Here is a 16,278-nt window from a genome sequence, read left to right as displayed (position 1 = left end):
GGTAGACAAGATAATACATTAAGACTCAGCTCTCTATCTGATACAGTAGGTATCTTTATCCTGATGGATTTACTGTTAGGTTGTTTAACTATCAAACAGGAACTGGAAGTGCATGTGCATTGTTCTTTGCATGAATTACAGGGCAATTTTGTGCCTTACATTTTTAACTGATACGCACATTTTAAAATGTGTGCCTTTCCAACCAAATGGATCCTAAATCCAGGAATTATTTAAGGACCTGCTTATATTGGCCTTATTTGGTATATGATTTTCATTGCATTTGCCTGGAGGATTAGAAGATAAGCTGGGGGCAATAGCCAACACTTTAGAAAACAGACTGCAAATTACAGAACTTTGTTGGAAGTCAGCATTTGTTTTCAAGACAATAAATTTCATAAATTTTAAATGTAGTGGAAATCTTCCCTTATGAATCTTGACACTATTTGGAAAGTGTGTGTGGAGTATTTCTTTTGACTTGCCTCAGATGGGGGTTCATAAAACTCACCTCCTTACTCTGGAGATATCATTTTGCTTTTACATTATCTGTTTGATGCTTCAACAGTGACTGAAATCTGATGTGCTCTCATTTTAGTATGAAATGTATAGAGAGTCACACGTAATGGTTTCTGGGAATTAAAATATTTTGTTTTCCACTCAGTTGTATCATGGCAACTCTGAGATGACACTTTTACTTTGAAAACAGCAAACAGAGTAAATTTCTAAAAAAAATGTAACATCTCCAGAGATTTGAAAGCAAGGCTTTGGAATCTATAATGTTTATTATTTTTCCTTTATATAGTTAAATGTGAAATGGTTTAAATTCAATACTGTTCAAATTCAGATGATCTTGTAAGGGAATGGGGGAAGCAAGATCCATTGCTTAACAGAGAGATTCCATAAAGGCAGAAGGCTATATTGCATTGATTCAGCTTCAGAGAGGGCCTCCTCAGGGTGCCACCGATCAGAGAATGTCGATTGGTGGCCCCCAGGGGGAGATCCTTCTCTGTGGGCGCTCCGGAGCTGTGGAATCAGTTACCGGTAGAGCTCCGGATGGCGCCCGATCTTCGCTCCTTTCGTCGCGATCTCAAGACGTTTTTGTTTGTACAAGCCGGCCTAGCCTGATGGGGATTGGTGGGGTTTTTAATTTTTTGTATTCTTAATTTTATCTTTGGGGTTTTATAATTGTATATCAATTGTTTTAACTTGGGCAATCATTTAATCTCTTTTTAATGTTTGTATTTTGTATTTCACTTTTGCCCTGTGAACCGCCCTGAGTCCTCAGGGAGAAGGGCGGTATAGAAATATTATTAAATTAAATTAAATTAAAAATTGGGTGTTGTAATATAATGTAATAAATATTGTTTAAAATTCTTTAAGGAGTATATAAAAAAGATAAATTTATTTCCCATATAAGTGTGAAGGCTTTTGTCCCTTTTCTCCTTTGTTGTTTCAATATTTATGTTAAAAACCTAAGCATACAAAAATTGTATTTTTATTGCCACCCCACAGAAATGCATGGTTTGGGTTACAAATATATCCAGGTAGTGACCCAAATTGGTTTAGAAACTTGATGACACAATATTGCAATGGTAGTGAGTGTATATAGCTTGTAGCTGTCAGATTGCACTGCTTGTAGCTGTCAGATTGCACTGTGAAATCCAGATATCTGGTCTGGGGAAGGTTACACTGGATAACTTTTTTTTCCAAAATTTTGCTTCCTGAAAAACTTTTGGTGCTCATTACAGACCCCTTCAAACTTAACACAAATATAATTTCAGAATAACTGTCTCATGTACAGTTGGAATCTTGAGAAATGCAAAATTAACTTTTGATGAGAATAATGCATTTAATTGTATAATGTTTCCAACATGTTGCATGAGTTCAATAGGACTAAAGGTGTTTGGCTGCTGATTTTCATGTGTACTCAGTGTCTTACTATAGTGTCCAACAATATTCAGCCAGCACTGTCAGATTCCAGTTGCCCTGATACTATTCTTCCATTGTGGTCATGTCCGCTAAAACCTTTACTAGGTTTGTCACTGACTGCACCTAGATTTTTTTGGGAAAAGTCCACGTGTGAATGTAGAAAATAAATCTTCAATGACATGTTGTACTCCATGGCATTCTCTGTTGTAAGAAGTTGGTCAACCAGTAGAATACAGGTGATTTTCTCTGACCTCACTAATAGATGTTTGAACTACTTGTCATGATGTATCTGATCTGTAGACCAACAAAAAAGCTTTCCTTAATCTTGGCATCAGTGATTCCTGGAAACATCTGTCTCAAATAACCAAAACCTTCATCTTCCTGGTTCATCGTTTTCACAAAATTTTTCATCAGTCTGAATGTTATGCAAAGTGCAGTCAAAACTATCTTCATTTGATCAACAAGGGGTTCATGTGCCCTGTTTTTTCTTTCCTGGAACCAAACTCTTTTAGAGTAGCCATTTCTTTCTAATGTAATGTGCCCCTCTTCCATTGCTGTCCTATTCACATCTGTAGCATCAGTACTTGGTATATCCAAGCTGCATTCCAAGCAGCAGAGCCACTACTTTTAGATCTTCACAGATATTCCACCTGCATGTGGTGTAGTGGATGTGCTTCAACAATAGTTCCATGTTTTCTTATGGTTCTCTCATTATGCAAATCAAATCAAATCAGCTTTATTGTCAAAGTACAACATGTGTACAATGACATTGGCTGAGCCTTCCTTCGTGCACCCCCCCCACACACACACAACTCACAGTGACAACAAACAAGGATAGCCAGCTAGTACTGAAAAGTGTACATTGCCATTGGGTAAATATAGATTAGCCAAAAAAATCTATAAAATACACCAAAAAATATTCAGAGAACAAAATCTTTGTTGTGCAATAATTCTAAATATTTGAGAAACAGTGGAAAAGTAAAGTATAATGTACCCAGTCTTACTAATGCCTTTCTGTATTAATTGCTTTGAGTCAGTGCTTATATATGAGTTTCACAATTAGAAGTTTTTTTGTTGTTTAAAAAAAAACCTACTTCATTTTGGAGATTAAATGCTAAGTAGGTACCTAATAAGGGACGCGGTGGCTCAGTGGGTTAGGACGCTGAGCTTGTTGATCAAAAAGTCGGCAGTTTGGCGGGTCGGATCCCGAGTGCCGCGTAACAGAGTGAGCGCCTGTTACTCATCCCAGCTTTTGCCAACCTAGCAGTTCGAAAACGCGTAAAAATGCAAGTAGAAAAATAGGGACCACTACGGTGGGAAGGTAACAGTGTTCCGTGCGCCTTTGGTGTCTAGTCATGCCGGCCACATGATCATGGAGACGTCCTCGGACAAGCGCTGGCTCTTCGGCTTTGAAACGGAGATGAGCACCGGCCCCTAGAGTCGGAAATGACTAGCACACATGTGCGGGGGAACCTTTACCTTTTTACCTTTTTAAGGTACCTAATAGTCTATAGATATTCTTGAGCTGTAAGATATTTAGAAAATAAACATATAATTGTGATATATCCATTTGGATTTCTTAATAAAAGAAATGAGCTCCTTACTGGGTTCCTCTAAATCCTGTGCCTTGTTATAAAATATGGACATTTGCTCTTGATTTCCTGCACATAACTTCATTCTGATCTTTGGCATTTATCGGATTTAAAAGTTTGAGAAGAACCACTGTAGATTTTATCTGCCAGACAGTGTAAAATTTTCCATCACTGGGAAATTGCCATAAAATAAACCTGAAGGTATGCATTCAGATAATGCTTCTGATTAGCTTTAACAAAATGAGACTTCAGAATTGAAGAATCTTTTTTGTGGTAGGTCTTTGCATGCAAAATGAAAATATTTCTCCCCCCCCCCCAATGGAATAGACTCCAATATAGAAGTAACTTCCCATGTAGAAAAATGGTTCAACAAAAAGATTTTAATCTTGTTCTTTCTTGTTTTTTCCCCTTTAACTTCAAAACATGAAACGAGTATTTCAGGTCAGATTGTTGATTTTTTATGATCCATTTCTTAGGTGAATGTTTTGTTTTGCTTACTGGCTTTAAAAGGTAAGGATTCATCATCGTTTTCTATTTATATTAGAAAATATAATAGTTAAGGCAAATAAATGCTGAATCATACCTTTGTTTCTGGCCTAATTCCAAGAGTTTCTGCACATCACTTTTTGCTGATGCCTCATCATTTTTCAAAGACTGATAACAAAAGGAAGAAATCAGGTATTACCAAGGAGCTCCCTTAAAATTTTCACCACTAAAATTATTTATTGTGACTTTTTGTATTAAAGGCTATATGTGAAAGATACATTATATGACAGAAAAGAAAGTAAGGAAGATACAACTTTGTTCTTCTGTGGCTGAGTTTTAACAGCACGCTCAAACAAATTGGGTGGTTCATAAGGCATAAGCTGATTTAATATGAATCTGAACATGAAATTCATCCAAATATACACAACATAATTGTAAGCTACGCAGAGTAATTGACTGAGATGGATAGCTGCAGAAATTGAATAAATAAATTAGGCAAAAGTTTAATTGTTATCATCATGCTTGGGTGGGACTAATCATGGCTTCCCAGCCTAATATTATGATACACTTTTTCCCCAGACTAATATTATGTTGTAATTTTTACCCACATTACCAGTTTGGATTTAAGACAGAAAATAAGACCTTGGTTCTTCAACTCATATGACTTTCTTTCTTCACAGAGCAAGCTCTTAAAAATGAAAAATGAAATATTGAAAGTGCATTTATCTCAGGCTTTCTGTCTTCTCCATTTCTTTGACTTTCATTCATCGTTGAATCACAAATGGAGGAAGAGCCAGATAAGTTTTCTCCAAATGATTTATTCCCTGCCAGAAGTCTAATTGGTTGGAAGAACTGGGAATTGAGCATACCACATTTACGAGTTTAAAAAAATGCTGATGGTCATCAGAAAGGAATAATAATTAGGAAAGAAAACAGAAGGATGAAAGTTATTTTGCCTTCTAAATCTTGACACCTTCCACTATTATTATATTGATATTCACTTTAAAAGATTATATAATTCTACAGAAGGATTAAAAAAGGGAGCTGATATGAATGAATAGGCAAGCTCGCATTCAAAATTAGTTTCTCCTCTGTCTTTGTGGAAAGGGGTCTGAAGGTGGTAAGTAAGTCATGCTTGCTTGAATATGATCAGAAAAGTTTTCATGTCATAAATCCATCCAAGAAGGCAGAATTACAGATCATATAGGCATTTCTACAGACTCTTTAGAAGAACCCCACAATGAAGAGAAAAGTCAGGAAAAGCAATTGTATCTTTGTCCACATCCCATGTCCACATTTCACCCTCATGTGATCTGAATAAATAATGTTGCAGAGCTAATGTCAAATGCATTTTACAGCTATAGAAGAGGAGGAGGAAAGGCATAAATGCTAACCTGAAGGTTTACTTTAATTCCCTCAAGCTCTTTGGATGTCTTTGACAGCTGGCGAAGTATGTTGCTTCTTTCCTTAAAGACTTCTTTAAGTTGTCTTTCCAGCTCTTCATAGCCCTGTCTAACACATTAAAAAAACAGTGGTGAGATTGTCTCAAAATAACTGAAGCAGCACAAATAGAACTGGAATTATACCTTGGTTTGATTACGGCAGTATCCAGTTCCTTTACTGACCAAAAAGAGGATTATTTGTTATTTTTAGTCCATGATCTAAATATCAACAGCCAAATCCTCAGGTATTTGGATAGCAGCAGTCTTATTATCTGTTAGGCTTTTCATCAAAAAATCTGTTATTCTAACCAGCATCTGTGAGACGATATTTTAAATTTGACAAATGTTACCTTTTGGGGTGACTTTAATATTGAAAATAAAGAAATGAAGAAAAATAAACATTGGGGAAAGTATTTAGCTCAGCTGTCTTATGTACTCTTTGTCATTCAATATTACTACTCTTTTGCTGCTTTATATATACACATTCCCGAAGCCTATCCTTTTTCTCTACAAAAAAGTCAATAGTAAAGATACATCCAAAGTGAGGAAAATCAACACAATTCAGTTCTGAGTCTGGAGTCAATATCCACATGCAGAAGAGAAATATAGAGGAGATGATGATGATGATGATGATGATGATGATGATGATGATGATAATTTAATAGTTTGAGGGGGGAAAGCCAACACAAAGGGGAAATGGATTGCTAAAATATCTTTTGTGCTACAAAATTGAAAGCTATTTCCTCTGAATTTAATTGAATGATATTACTGCAATTATAAGAAATAAATAAATTTCAAAAAATGTACTCTTTTGTGGATTCCAAAGCATCAGTGATAAAATATGAAGTAACCATAAAGTAGAGAAAACCTTCCATGCTGATGTAATCTGGAAAGGCAATATATTAGTCTTTCTGTCATCAGAGCTGAAGCAGACAATAATTCTGAACTAGTGACAAGAAAAAAGAACTTATTACCTCCAATTTAAAGTTGCTTATTCATGAATTAATATAGTTAGTTAATGATGTGACCAGGTAATTTCAATCTTGTCACACTCCTACCTCCCTTAAATGGGCACAAAGCTTACTTCACTTGTAAAAAATATAAGAAACCTGTTCTTGCATTATTCCATGGTTTTACAACTGCTGGTTTGTTATACTTACATTATAACAAAACAGACAAGCAATTCACCAACACTAATAAGAGTTGCATGTACAACATTAATATTTTAAACTTGTATAAAGCACTATAGTAGCCACAGGAATAAAACAGTGTTTACTGCTAAATGTATTTCTTTTACAATAAGAACAACTACTGTATGTTATAGAAAAAGGGTACACACAAGTAACATAATGATAATCTGTGGCCATGTATATTCCTGGAAACACCCTAATGTCCAGGAAGGAGGGGCGGAGCAAAATGTTGGAAGTAATGTTAGATCTCTTGTGCCTCAGATAAGCCATGTTGAATCAGGTGCTGAAATCAGGTCTTTTGCTCAGTGTCCTATCATCTGTCACTTCCCAGGTCTAAACTTTGGCTCAGAAGTCAGCCTTTATTGCACCATAGAAATAACCAGAGTTCCTTTTGATTCCTTAATAAATTTACTATTTTAAGGATTCTTGTTAGAATATGATCAGAGTTCTGATCTGGTTATTCAAGTGGAAGCTATATATTGGGGGTAGTATAAATCAATTGTGGTTCAATTCCAATTTGAGTTTCAAGGAAGCATGAGTCAGTGTGAATTTATGATTCAAAAATCAAGAGTAAATTGATCTAATCTGAATCACTACAAGATTGGAGTTAAAAATTTTTTTATACATATGCAGCTGTTTCATTCACAAGGTGAAAATCACAGGGAGAATAAATTTTAAGAGAAGTTTATTGTCAAGGTCAATGCCAAGTTTCCACTGAATATTTTCAAAGGGTTTTTTCTACAATATTTTTTTAGTGTAGTCATTCTGCAAAGAGATAGCAAAAATGTTTCTTTTTTTGTTTGCTTTCCTGGGATTTGGGAAATGATGAAAAATAACAATTGATATGTTCTTGTAGGGTGGTGTGGTTTGCTATTTTTCTGCTATATCACTGCCCTTTCTACCGTGTCAAGCAGGATTGGTATAAATGGTTGGGAAGTTTGATTTCTTATGAGCAGGATGTCCTTATCACAAATTTTAGCAGGGTGCCAACCTTAACAGATCACTGAAACAAGGAGTTGGAAAAAAACAACAATTGTTGACTTTGCCCTTGTGTCATATTATAGTTTTGTTGTTTCTGTTCATTGGGGTTCCATAGATTCCAGGAAACCTGGCATAGCTGATTGGTAAGTTTGGGCTCTCCTGTAAAGGGATTTCTTTATCATTTACATGATTCAATCAGGTTTTGGACAGACAGTAATATTTTGTGTTTGTTAATTAGCCCAAAAAACAGAATCAGTTTTGCAGAGGAAGATGTTATGTCAGACATCAGAGAAAGAGACCACCAGAGAAGAATTGGCATTTGTAGCCTTGCCATCCTCTATTTTTGCTATAAATATTTAAACCAGTGCTTGTGATTGTTAGCATAGTAGCCATCCACTCACAGTTAGAAGACTTAAGTCTGCCCAAGTTATGAAGAATAGAGAAGTAGAGTTTGACCCAACAGCTCATCTGGACAACATTCAGAGTGCTGAGAGCTGATTTAAACTGAGTTATCAATTGTGTTTGCAGAATATGGAAGCAGCAGTGCATATGGTATATATATATATATATATATATATATATATATATATATATATATATATATATATATATATATATATATATATATATATATATATATATATATATATATATATAATACTGCTGCATAAAGCATAACATTCCCTTTACAAAACAGATAATAAAGCTAAGGCTTATGTGGGCTACATAATAAGGAAACTGAGGGCTGAGAGAGTGAATGAAGCTCAAAGCACTGTTAGCACTAACATCCCCCCCACACACCCCATTCCAAACTTCTGGAGACAAAGCATTTCATAAGATGATAAAATTGACCAGATACTTATCAATAATAAAGGCCATCCCATCATTCAAAATTTTCCTTGTGCACTCTCACTATATGTCAGCAGAGTTATAATATTGTGCATTGTCTTTAGCAAGCTTAGCAGTAGCAGAAAAGCTACCGGATATAGGATTCATTTCAAATTTCTACAAAGATTTTCAGAGAACTCTGATTCGACATAGGAATTCCTACTCTTATTCAAACATTTGCTTTGGAATGATTCTTCCTGAGTTTTGTTGATGCAAAACATCCTTTGTAGCTTTCCACAAAACTTATTTCATTTCATTTCATTATTTCATTTCTATCTTCAGATAAATGTAGCTAAAATAATACTGAATCCTTCAGCTAGCATAAAAGCAACAAGATAACTACCACCTTTTTTTAAAAAAATGGTGTTCATTGGTAAACATTAAACAGCCACCAGAAAGGGATATGATTTTTCTAGAGCAAAACTTCACAGCTGGCTGTATCCATCACAACACTAGTTCTTGTTTATGCCTCAGAGAGCATCAATAATAAACCATTAAAATCATTGATGCTGTGAGACTCCAGGCCATTTTCCTAGCATGTGACCCATAAAAAATGTTTATAAATGATTGTCTCAGTTTCAGTAAACACAAGAAGATCTTTCTGAACTTTTCTTTTTGCACTTTTTACATGTTTCTTGGTATAAGCACCCATACAGCACTACTGTTAAAAAACCTTTGCCTGCATCTATCAGTAAATTTAGTGTGTGTGTGTGTGTATGTGTGTGTGTTTTCAATGGATTTCAGTAGTTTTCTGCTTCTATGATATGTCTTTTTTTCTCATACTGTCCATGGAACTTATCTGAAAGCTTATCAGAGATTCTTCAAAGAGATCAGCTCAGCTCTCATGGATTACTTAACCATGTTATTGATCTTAGCATGCCATGTTCAATTACACTAGAAGTAGAAAAGTCCTATTTGTATTAAGCAGTGCATGCCTACAGTTACAATGTGTTGTAATAAATGATAGTGGGCTACAGCAGGAGAAGGCCAGACACAAAGGCCAGTATTTTTCTTTTTCAAACAACAGATTAGGAAAGAGACAGAGATTTCTTACCTAAACAGTGATTTCTTAACTAGTACTTCTTAACTAGAACATTTGCAAAACAAGTTTTGAAATCAAGTCAAGAACTATTGAAATTAATCTGAGAGCTTCAGGTTACTCCTAGATACAGGACCGTATACAAGAAGTGGTAGTGGTAAAAATATATATATATTCAAAATTGTGGTCACAGCTGCTGTTTTCTAACCCCATTCCTCTCTCCAATCATATGCACTCTGACCTACAGAGATAGTTTATGGCAATTTTGTGAAATATTTTCAGGGTTTCAGAGGTGCACAATGGGTAGTCTAGAATTTGTTCTAAGCAGCGAAATTTGGAAACACTTTCAAAGATCACAATCTTATGGGTTCTGGGGACTCTCTCCCAGTACAGAATACCGTATGTTCCCTAATTATGGGCTTTGGAAAACATTGTGATGAAGTGACCACTAAGAAGCAAGGAATACAATAAATATTTGAACAAGCCCAGAAGGTTCTTAGGAAATGAAAAGATAATCAAACTATTTGTGGCACATAAAAGAGGAAGGCATTTATTCTGATATAAGTTTCATGGTTCATATCATCCAATGAATAGAAAAGAATACATATGAACTGCTGATTGTGTGGATTGGGGAAATGAAAATTGAAGCAGCCAAAGGACCACTCGGGACGACAGGCTAGTTCAACAACAGGTTTATTAAGAGCAAGGCAAACATAGAATAACTTGTCCGGCTTTTATAGCCGGCAGCTGGTAGCGAGGACCAATCAGCGGTGTTCATTTTGGCGCCCTGTCAGGCAGGGACCAATCCGCGTCGTCTTTTGTTGACAGCTCCGGCTTCCGCGTGTCTTGGTGTTTTGACAGCCGCGAGCTGTCAGTGGTTGCGCCTGCGCTGTACGGTGGGTGCTTTGACAGCTCAGGCTTCTTCGTAGTCCGGCGTTTGACAGCCGCGAGCTGTCAGTGGTGGCGCCTGCGTGGTGCGAGGAACTTTGACAGCTGTCAAAGTTCCCGCGTGTATTTCTGTCAGGCGGTTTTACCTTATATGCTAGGCGATGCCTTCTTATTTGTACTGTTAACATATATATACATTGATTAAAGGAATGTTTACATATATAATACACCCCTTACCCCTCCCCTGGTTCGTTTCTTCCTTCTTGGATGTTTGAACCTGCCCACTGATAGTCTTTTAGGTAGGTGGGTGGTCTTCGATTCCTGGTTGAGCGGCGAAGGGGTGGTGGGTGTTCTGGTTCTGGTTCTTCGTCTTGGTGCTCAGCTTCCTGGTTTGGGATAGGCCGCATTTCCGGTGGGGGTTGTAAGTCGGCACTGGTTGGTTGCTCAGAAGCGTGTGGTGGTTGTCTGGGTCTGAGCTGGTCAATATGGCGGCGTATGTTGCCCTGTGCTTGCGTAGCTACAAGGTATGAGATGGGCCCTGTTTGTTTTATTACTGTCCCTTGGACCCACTTGTTTTTATCTGTGTATGAACGTGCCCATATTAATTGACCCGGGTTGAGTTTGCGGCCGGGGTGGGGGTGCTGTTTTTCTTCTGGGGCTGTGTCAGGGTGCAGTCTGTCGAGACGTGTTATTAGCCTCCTCCCCCATCTTAATTCTGCTGGTGATTTGCTAGTTGTAGAGCATGGTGTTGTGTGTTGTGATAAGAGGAACTGGCTGAGTCGCCTTTGCCAGTTTCCTTTAACGAATTTTTTCAAGGCTTCTTTTGTGTATCGTACCATAATTTCAGCCATTCCGTTCGACGATGGGTGGAACGGCGCCGACGTGACCAGCCTAATACAATTCCTCGTAGCGAAGATCTGAAATTCACGAGAGGTGAATTGAGGTCCATTGTCAGAAACTATGGTATCAGGTAGGCCGTGTGTTGCGAATATTTTTCGTAAGGCTTGAATAGTGGCTGTGGACGTTGTTTTCCTAAGGGGTGTGACTTCCAGCCATTTGGAATAGCTGTCCACTACAATTAAGAAACTTTGGCCCTGGATAGGTCCTGCAAAATCTATATGTATACGTGACCAAGGGTTCCTTGTAGTCTCCCATTTATGGATTGGTGCCTGGGGTGGTTCATTCCTGGTCTCCTGACAGGTGTAACACCCACCCACATACTGTTCAATTTGTTTATCTATGCCGGGCCACCACACATAACTTCTGGCCATCGCCTTCATTTTTACAATTCCAGGGTGCCCTTCATGTAAAATGTGCAATGTTTGGTCTATGTTTTTCTCTGGTATGATGACCCTATTTCCCCATAGCAGGCAACCTCTGTGTGTTGAAATCTCATTTTTTCTGTTATAATAAGGTTGGAATTGGGGTTGTGGGTTTTGAGTTGGCCACCCAGTTGTGGCCCATTTGAGGACTCTGGCAAGTATTTTATCTTTTGTTGAATTATTGGCTATAATGTTTGCAGTCAGGGGGCATTCTGGAAGTTGGGAGATTGCTAAAATCCCGCGGGCTGGGGCTGGGTCTGAGTCCCTGGTTTGTATGGGCAGTCTGCTGAGGCAGTCAGCATGGCCCAATTCTTTACCTGGTTTATGTATTAGCTGATAAGAATAGGCTGCTAAAAATGTTGACCATCTTAAAATTCTCGGGGAGAGGATTTGTGGAGTAGTTTTATTCCAAGTAAATATGCCTAGCAGGGGTTTGTGATCTGTAAATATAGTAAATGGTCTTCCATACAGATAATCGTGAAATTTTTTGACCCCTGCCACTATCGCTAGGGCTTCCCTGTCAATTTGTGCATAGTTTCTTTCAGCTTTGGTCAGAGTGCGTGAATAGAAAGCTATGGGTCTTTGTGTACCGTCCTTGAATATGTGACTTAATACAGCCCCGATTCCATAGGGAGAGGCATCGCAAGTGATGCATATTGGGGTGTCTTCCTTGAAAAGGGTGATAGTTGAGCTGTGACAGATAAGCTTTTTTAACGATTGGAAACTGTTCTCATGTTCCTTGGTCCAGGACCAAGTTGTACCTTTGTCTAGGAGCCTATGGAGCGGCTCTGCAATAGTGGCTTTGTGGGGAATGAAGGCATGGTAAAAGTTTAACAGCCCCAAAAAGGATTGAAGCTCTTGCTTATTCCTAGGGCTGGGTGCGGTTTGAATAGCCATTAGTTTTTCAGCGGTGGGGTGGATGCCCTGGCTATCAATTTTATACCCTAGGAATTCTGTAGAAGTGACTCCAATAGAGCACTTCTCCCGCTTAAGTTTGAGACCGGCTTCTCTGAGCCGGCTCAGCACAGCTGACAACCTGTCAGCTAAACTAGCTTCGTTTTCCCCGGCGATGAGAACATCGTCGAAATAGGGGCAGACCCCGGGTATTCCCTTCAGGGTCTTTTCCATGATGCCCTGAAAAATACCCGGGGCTGCAGATATGCCGAATTGTAGCCTCTTTACTTTAAAAGCACCGCGGTGGGTGACAATAGTTTGAGCTTCCGCGGTGTCGTCTGTGACAGGCAGCTGTAAATACGCCTGTGTGAGATCGAGCTTGGCGAAAATGGTGCCAGAGCGGATGGAAGCAAATACGTCCCTTACCGCTGGCACCGGGTAAGCATGGGGGCTGAGGGCTAGGTTGACTGTCGCTTTATAGTCTGCGCACAGTCTCACTTCGCCATTAGGTTTGATTGGGGTGACAATAGGGGTCTCCCAGGTTCCCCCTTCTGTTGGTTCCAGTACCCCTAGTCCCACGAGTCGGTCAAGCTCGTTTTCAATTTTTTCTTTAAGGGCGAAAGGTACCCTCCTAGCTCTTATTTTAATTGGTTGAATTGCTGGATTTAGTTGCAGGGAAATGGGGGAACCTGTATATTTCCCTAAAGTGCCATCGAAAACGTCGGCGTACCTTCCGCAAACGGCTTCTAGGCTAGGTGTTTGAATGGTATTAACCCCCGTTAAGGCGATGCCTAGTGGAGTGAACCAGTTTAGCCCTATCAAGTTGGTACGGTTCCCTGGCGTAACTAAAACCTCCAGGGGACCCTTGAACCCCTTATACTGCACCAGGACCTTGGCTTTCCCTTCCAACGGAATAGGGGTTTTCTGGAAGTCTGCAAGGTGTACCTGAGTTTGTTTCAGGGGAATTTGTCTTCGGCCTTTCTGACAGATTTCCTGATAGGTTGTCAGCGAAATTAATGAGACTGCTGACCCAGAATCTACCTCCATGTGGCAGGGCACCCCCTGAATTCTGACCCAGATCTTAACTTTGGAGCTTATGCTGTTTACCCTGTCAATTGTCTCTACCAGGGGGCCTGGTGGGGTTTCTCTGCTGGCCTGGGCAGCCGGCCTACCTGGGGGGTTTGCCTCCACCTCATTGATGTTGTCCCGGCCCTTGCTGCGGCACACCGGCTTGATGTGGCCAGTCTTCCCGCAGTTGTGGCATTTCGCGTTCCTAAAACGGCAGCTTCCTCGGGCATGGTTGCCCCCGCAGCTGGCACAGGCGGCCCGTGGCTCGTAACGCGGTGGTGGCGGTGGTGGGTTCCTGGATCCGCGGCGGTCCGACGTTTTTCCCCTCCTCGGCTGCCGGTGCTCCATCCTGCGCTGTAGGGCTTCTCCATCGGTGAAGTCTACTGACTCTCCGCTGTCGCTGAAGGTTGCGCTTTCCTGGTAGACGGTCGCGGGGGTCTCTGGGGTCGTGTTCGTCGGCTTCTTCTTGTGGCTGTGTTCATATGCCATGATCTCCCTGGTCAGCTCTGCCAGGTTCATGTCGGGTTTGGACGTCAGTTTCTTCTGTAGCTTCTCGTCCCTCAGACCGATCACCACCTGGTCTCTGATGCGGTCTTCCAGGTCGGGGAAGGAGCAGTTCCGCGCGGCGTGTCTGACCCCGGCAATGAATTCGTTGGCGGGCTCGTCCTGCCGTTGTTTCTTTTGTGCGAATTGCACCCGCCAGTACAGTTCTGAACGCGCTGGCATGTAGTACTTGTTCAGCTGGTCCACCAGGTCAGCGTAGGAGACTTCCGTGATGGGCACTGGGCTGAACAGCCCGACGGCTGCGTCGTACACCGGGGGCCCGCTGATGTACAGCAGAGCGGCGGCCTTTGCTCGGTCGTCAGTGATTTTACTGACGAGGAGAAATCCCTCGACTTGGCCGAGGTGTGATTGCCATCTCTCGGGATGGCGGGTATCAAACTCCCTCACACGGCCGAAGTTTGCCATGTCGTCCGGTCCTGGGTTGCTCCGATGGAAGTTAAAACTACCGTGACAGCTCTTGCCGGGAACTCTCTTCCTCGGCCGTGACTTCAGCTCCGGAGCGATCCCACCTTCGTCGCCAGTGAAGTAGCCGAAGGACCACTCGGGACGACAGGCTAGTTCAACAACAGGTTTATTAAGAGCAAGGCAAACATAGAATAACTTGTCTGGCTTTTATAGCCGGCAGCTGGTAGCGAGGACCAATCAGCGGTGTTCATTTTGGCGCCCTGTCAGGCAGGGACCAATCCGCGTCGTCTTTTGTTGACAGCTCCGGCTTCCGCATGTCTTGGTGTTTTGACAGCCGCGAGCTGTCAGTGGTTGCGCCTGCGCTGTACGGTGGGTGCTTTGACAGCTCAGGCTTCTTCGTAGTCCGGCGTTTGACAGCCGCGAGCTGTCAGTGGTGGCGCCTGCGTGGTGCGAGGAACTTTGACAGCTGTCAAAGTTCCCGCGTGTATTTCTGTCAGGCGGTTTTACCTTATATGCTAGGCGATGCCTTCTTATTTGTACTGTTAACATATATATACATTGATTAAAGGAATGTTTACATATATAATACAACTAAGAAGCAAGGAATACAATAAATATTTGAACAAGCCCAGAAGGTTCTTAGGAAATGAAAAGATAATCAAACTATTTGTGGCACATAAAAGAGGAAGGCATTTATTCTGATATAAGTTTCATGGTTCATATCATCCAATGAATAGAAAAGAATACATATGAACTGCTGATTGTGTGGATTGGGGAAATGAAAATTGAAGCTAAAATATTAAGCTAACCCAAATTTGAATCTTCTAGTTAATTCACTGGAACCTGTATCTAGCAAAGCACATGTGTATCAACAAACCAAAATAGCCAACAGTGGCAACATCTGTCTCTGTCTCCTTCAAATTTGAAACACTCTGATCTCAGGAACGCTGTGAGGTTGAAATAGCTCCATTTGAGATAGAGAAGCTCTAGTCCTTGGCTTGGAGTATTACCCATTATTTCTCAGAACAGCTTGTTTGATGCTCCGAACAACTGTTTACCACTCAAAATGGGACAATTTGGATCTCAGATGAGATATTTTGAATTTGAAATAATTAAAATTCAAAATGTTGCATATATTCTTGGACATAAGTGTAAAGTCCTACCCCCAACCAAAAAAAAAGAGGATAAATAAAATTTATTAAAGAAGAAAGATAACCCTGTACCTGAACTTTCTACCCTCATGATGAGGAAAAAGTAATAGAGAAGCATTATATTCATATGTAGAAAATACGCTGGTAAGGAAACTCTTAAGAATGTCAGTCTTTGATTTGAAGAAACTAAGGAACAAAGCATTTTTTCCCTTTTATTTTAGTAGTTAATGGAATAAAACATGCAAAAAGTCAACTTTTCTGAAGCTGCATCTTCAAAACAAATAGTAAAATGATGGCAAATGAAATGAGGGCTTGTAAATTAAAAGATGATTTAGAGTCCCAACACACACGACTACAGAAATATATGTTATTGAAAAGACCTTTGGTATCTTGGAAGGACAATTTACCAAATGCTACTTTATGCTCTTGATATATGTTTGAA

At 40.0% G+C, this 16,278-nt stretch overlaps 1 protein-coding gene across 1 annotated transcript in view; it reads right to left on the bottom strand.

Moving 5' to 3' along the window:
- LUZP2 (leucine zipper protein 2) overlaps nucleotides 1-16,278 on the bottom strand; it is a gene marked incomplete at both ends in the record, with an annotated part of 438,735 nt that overhangs the window by 198,810 nt on the left and 223,647 nt on the right. The window contains 2 exons of the mRNA XM_083349683.1: nucleotides 4,102-4,172; nucleotides 5,399-5,516. Coding sequence (XP_083205809.1) covers nucleotides 4,102-4,172; nucleotides 5,399-5,516 — 189 coding nt within the window. The remainder of the gene's footprint in view (nucleotides 1-4,101; nucleotides 4,173-5,398; nucleotides 5,517-16,278) is intronic.

This window comes from Vipera ursinii (genome assembly GCF_947247035.1).
Source record: "Vipera ursinii genome assembly, chromosome: 1".
NCBI lineage: Eukaryota > Metazoa > Chordata > Lepidosauria > Squamata > Viperidae > Vipera > Vipera ursinii.
This window is presented reverse-complemented; position numbering and strand designations above follow the sequence as displayed.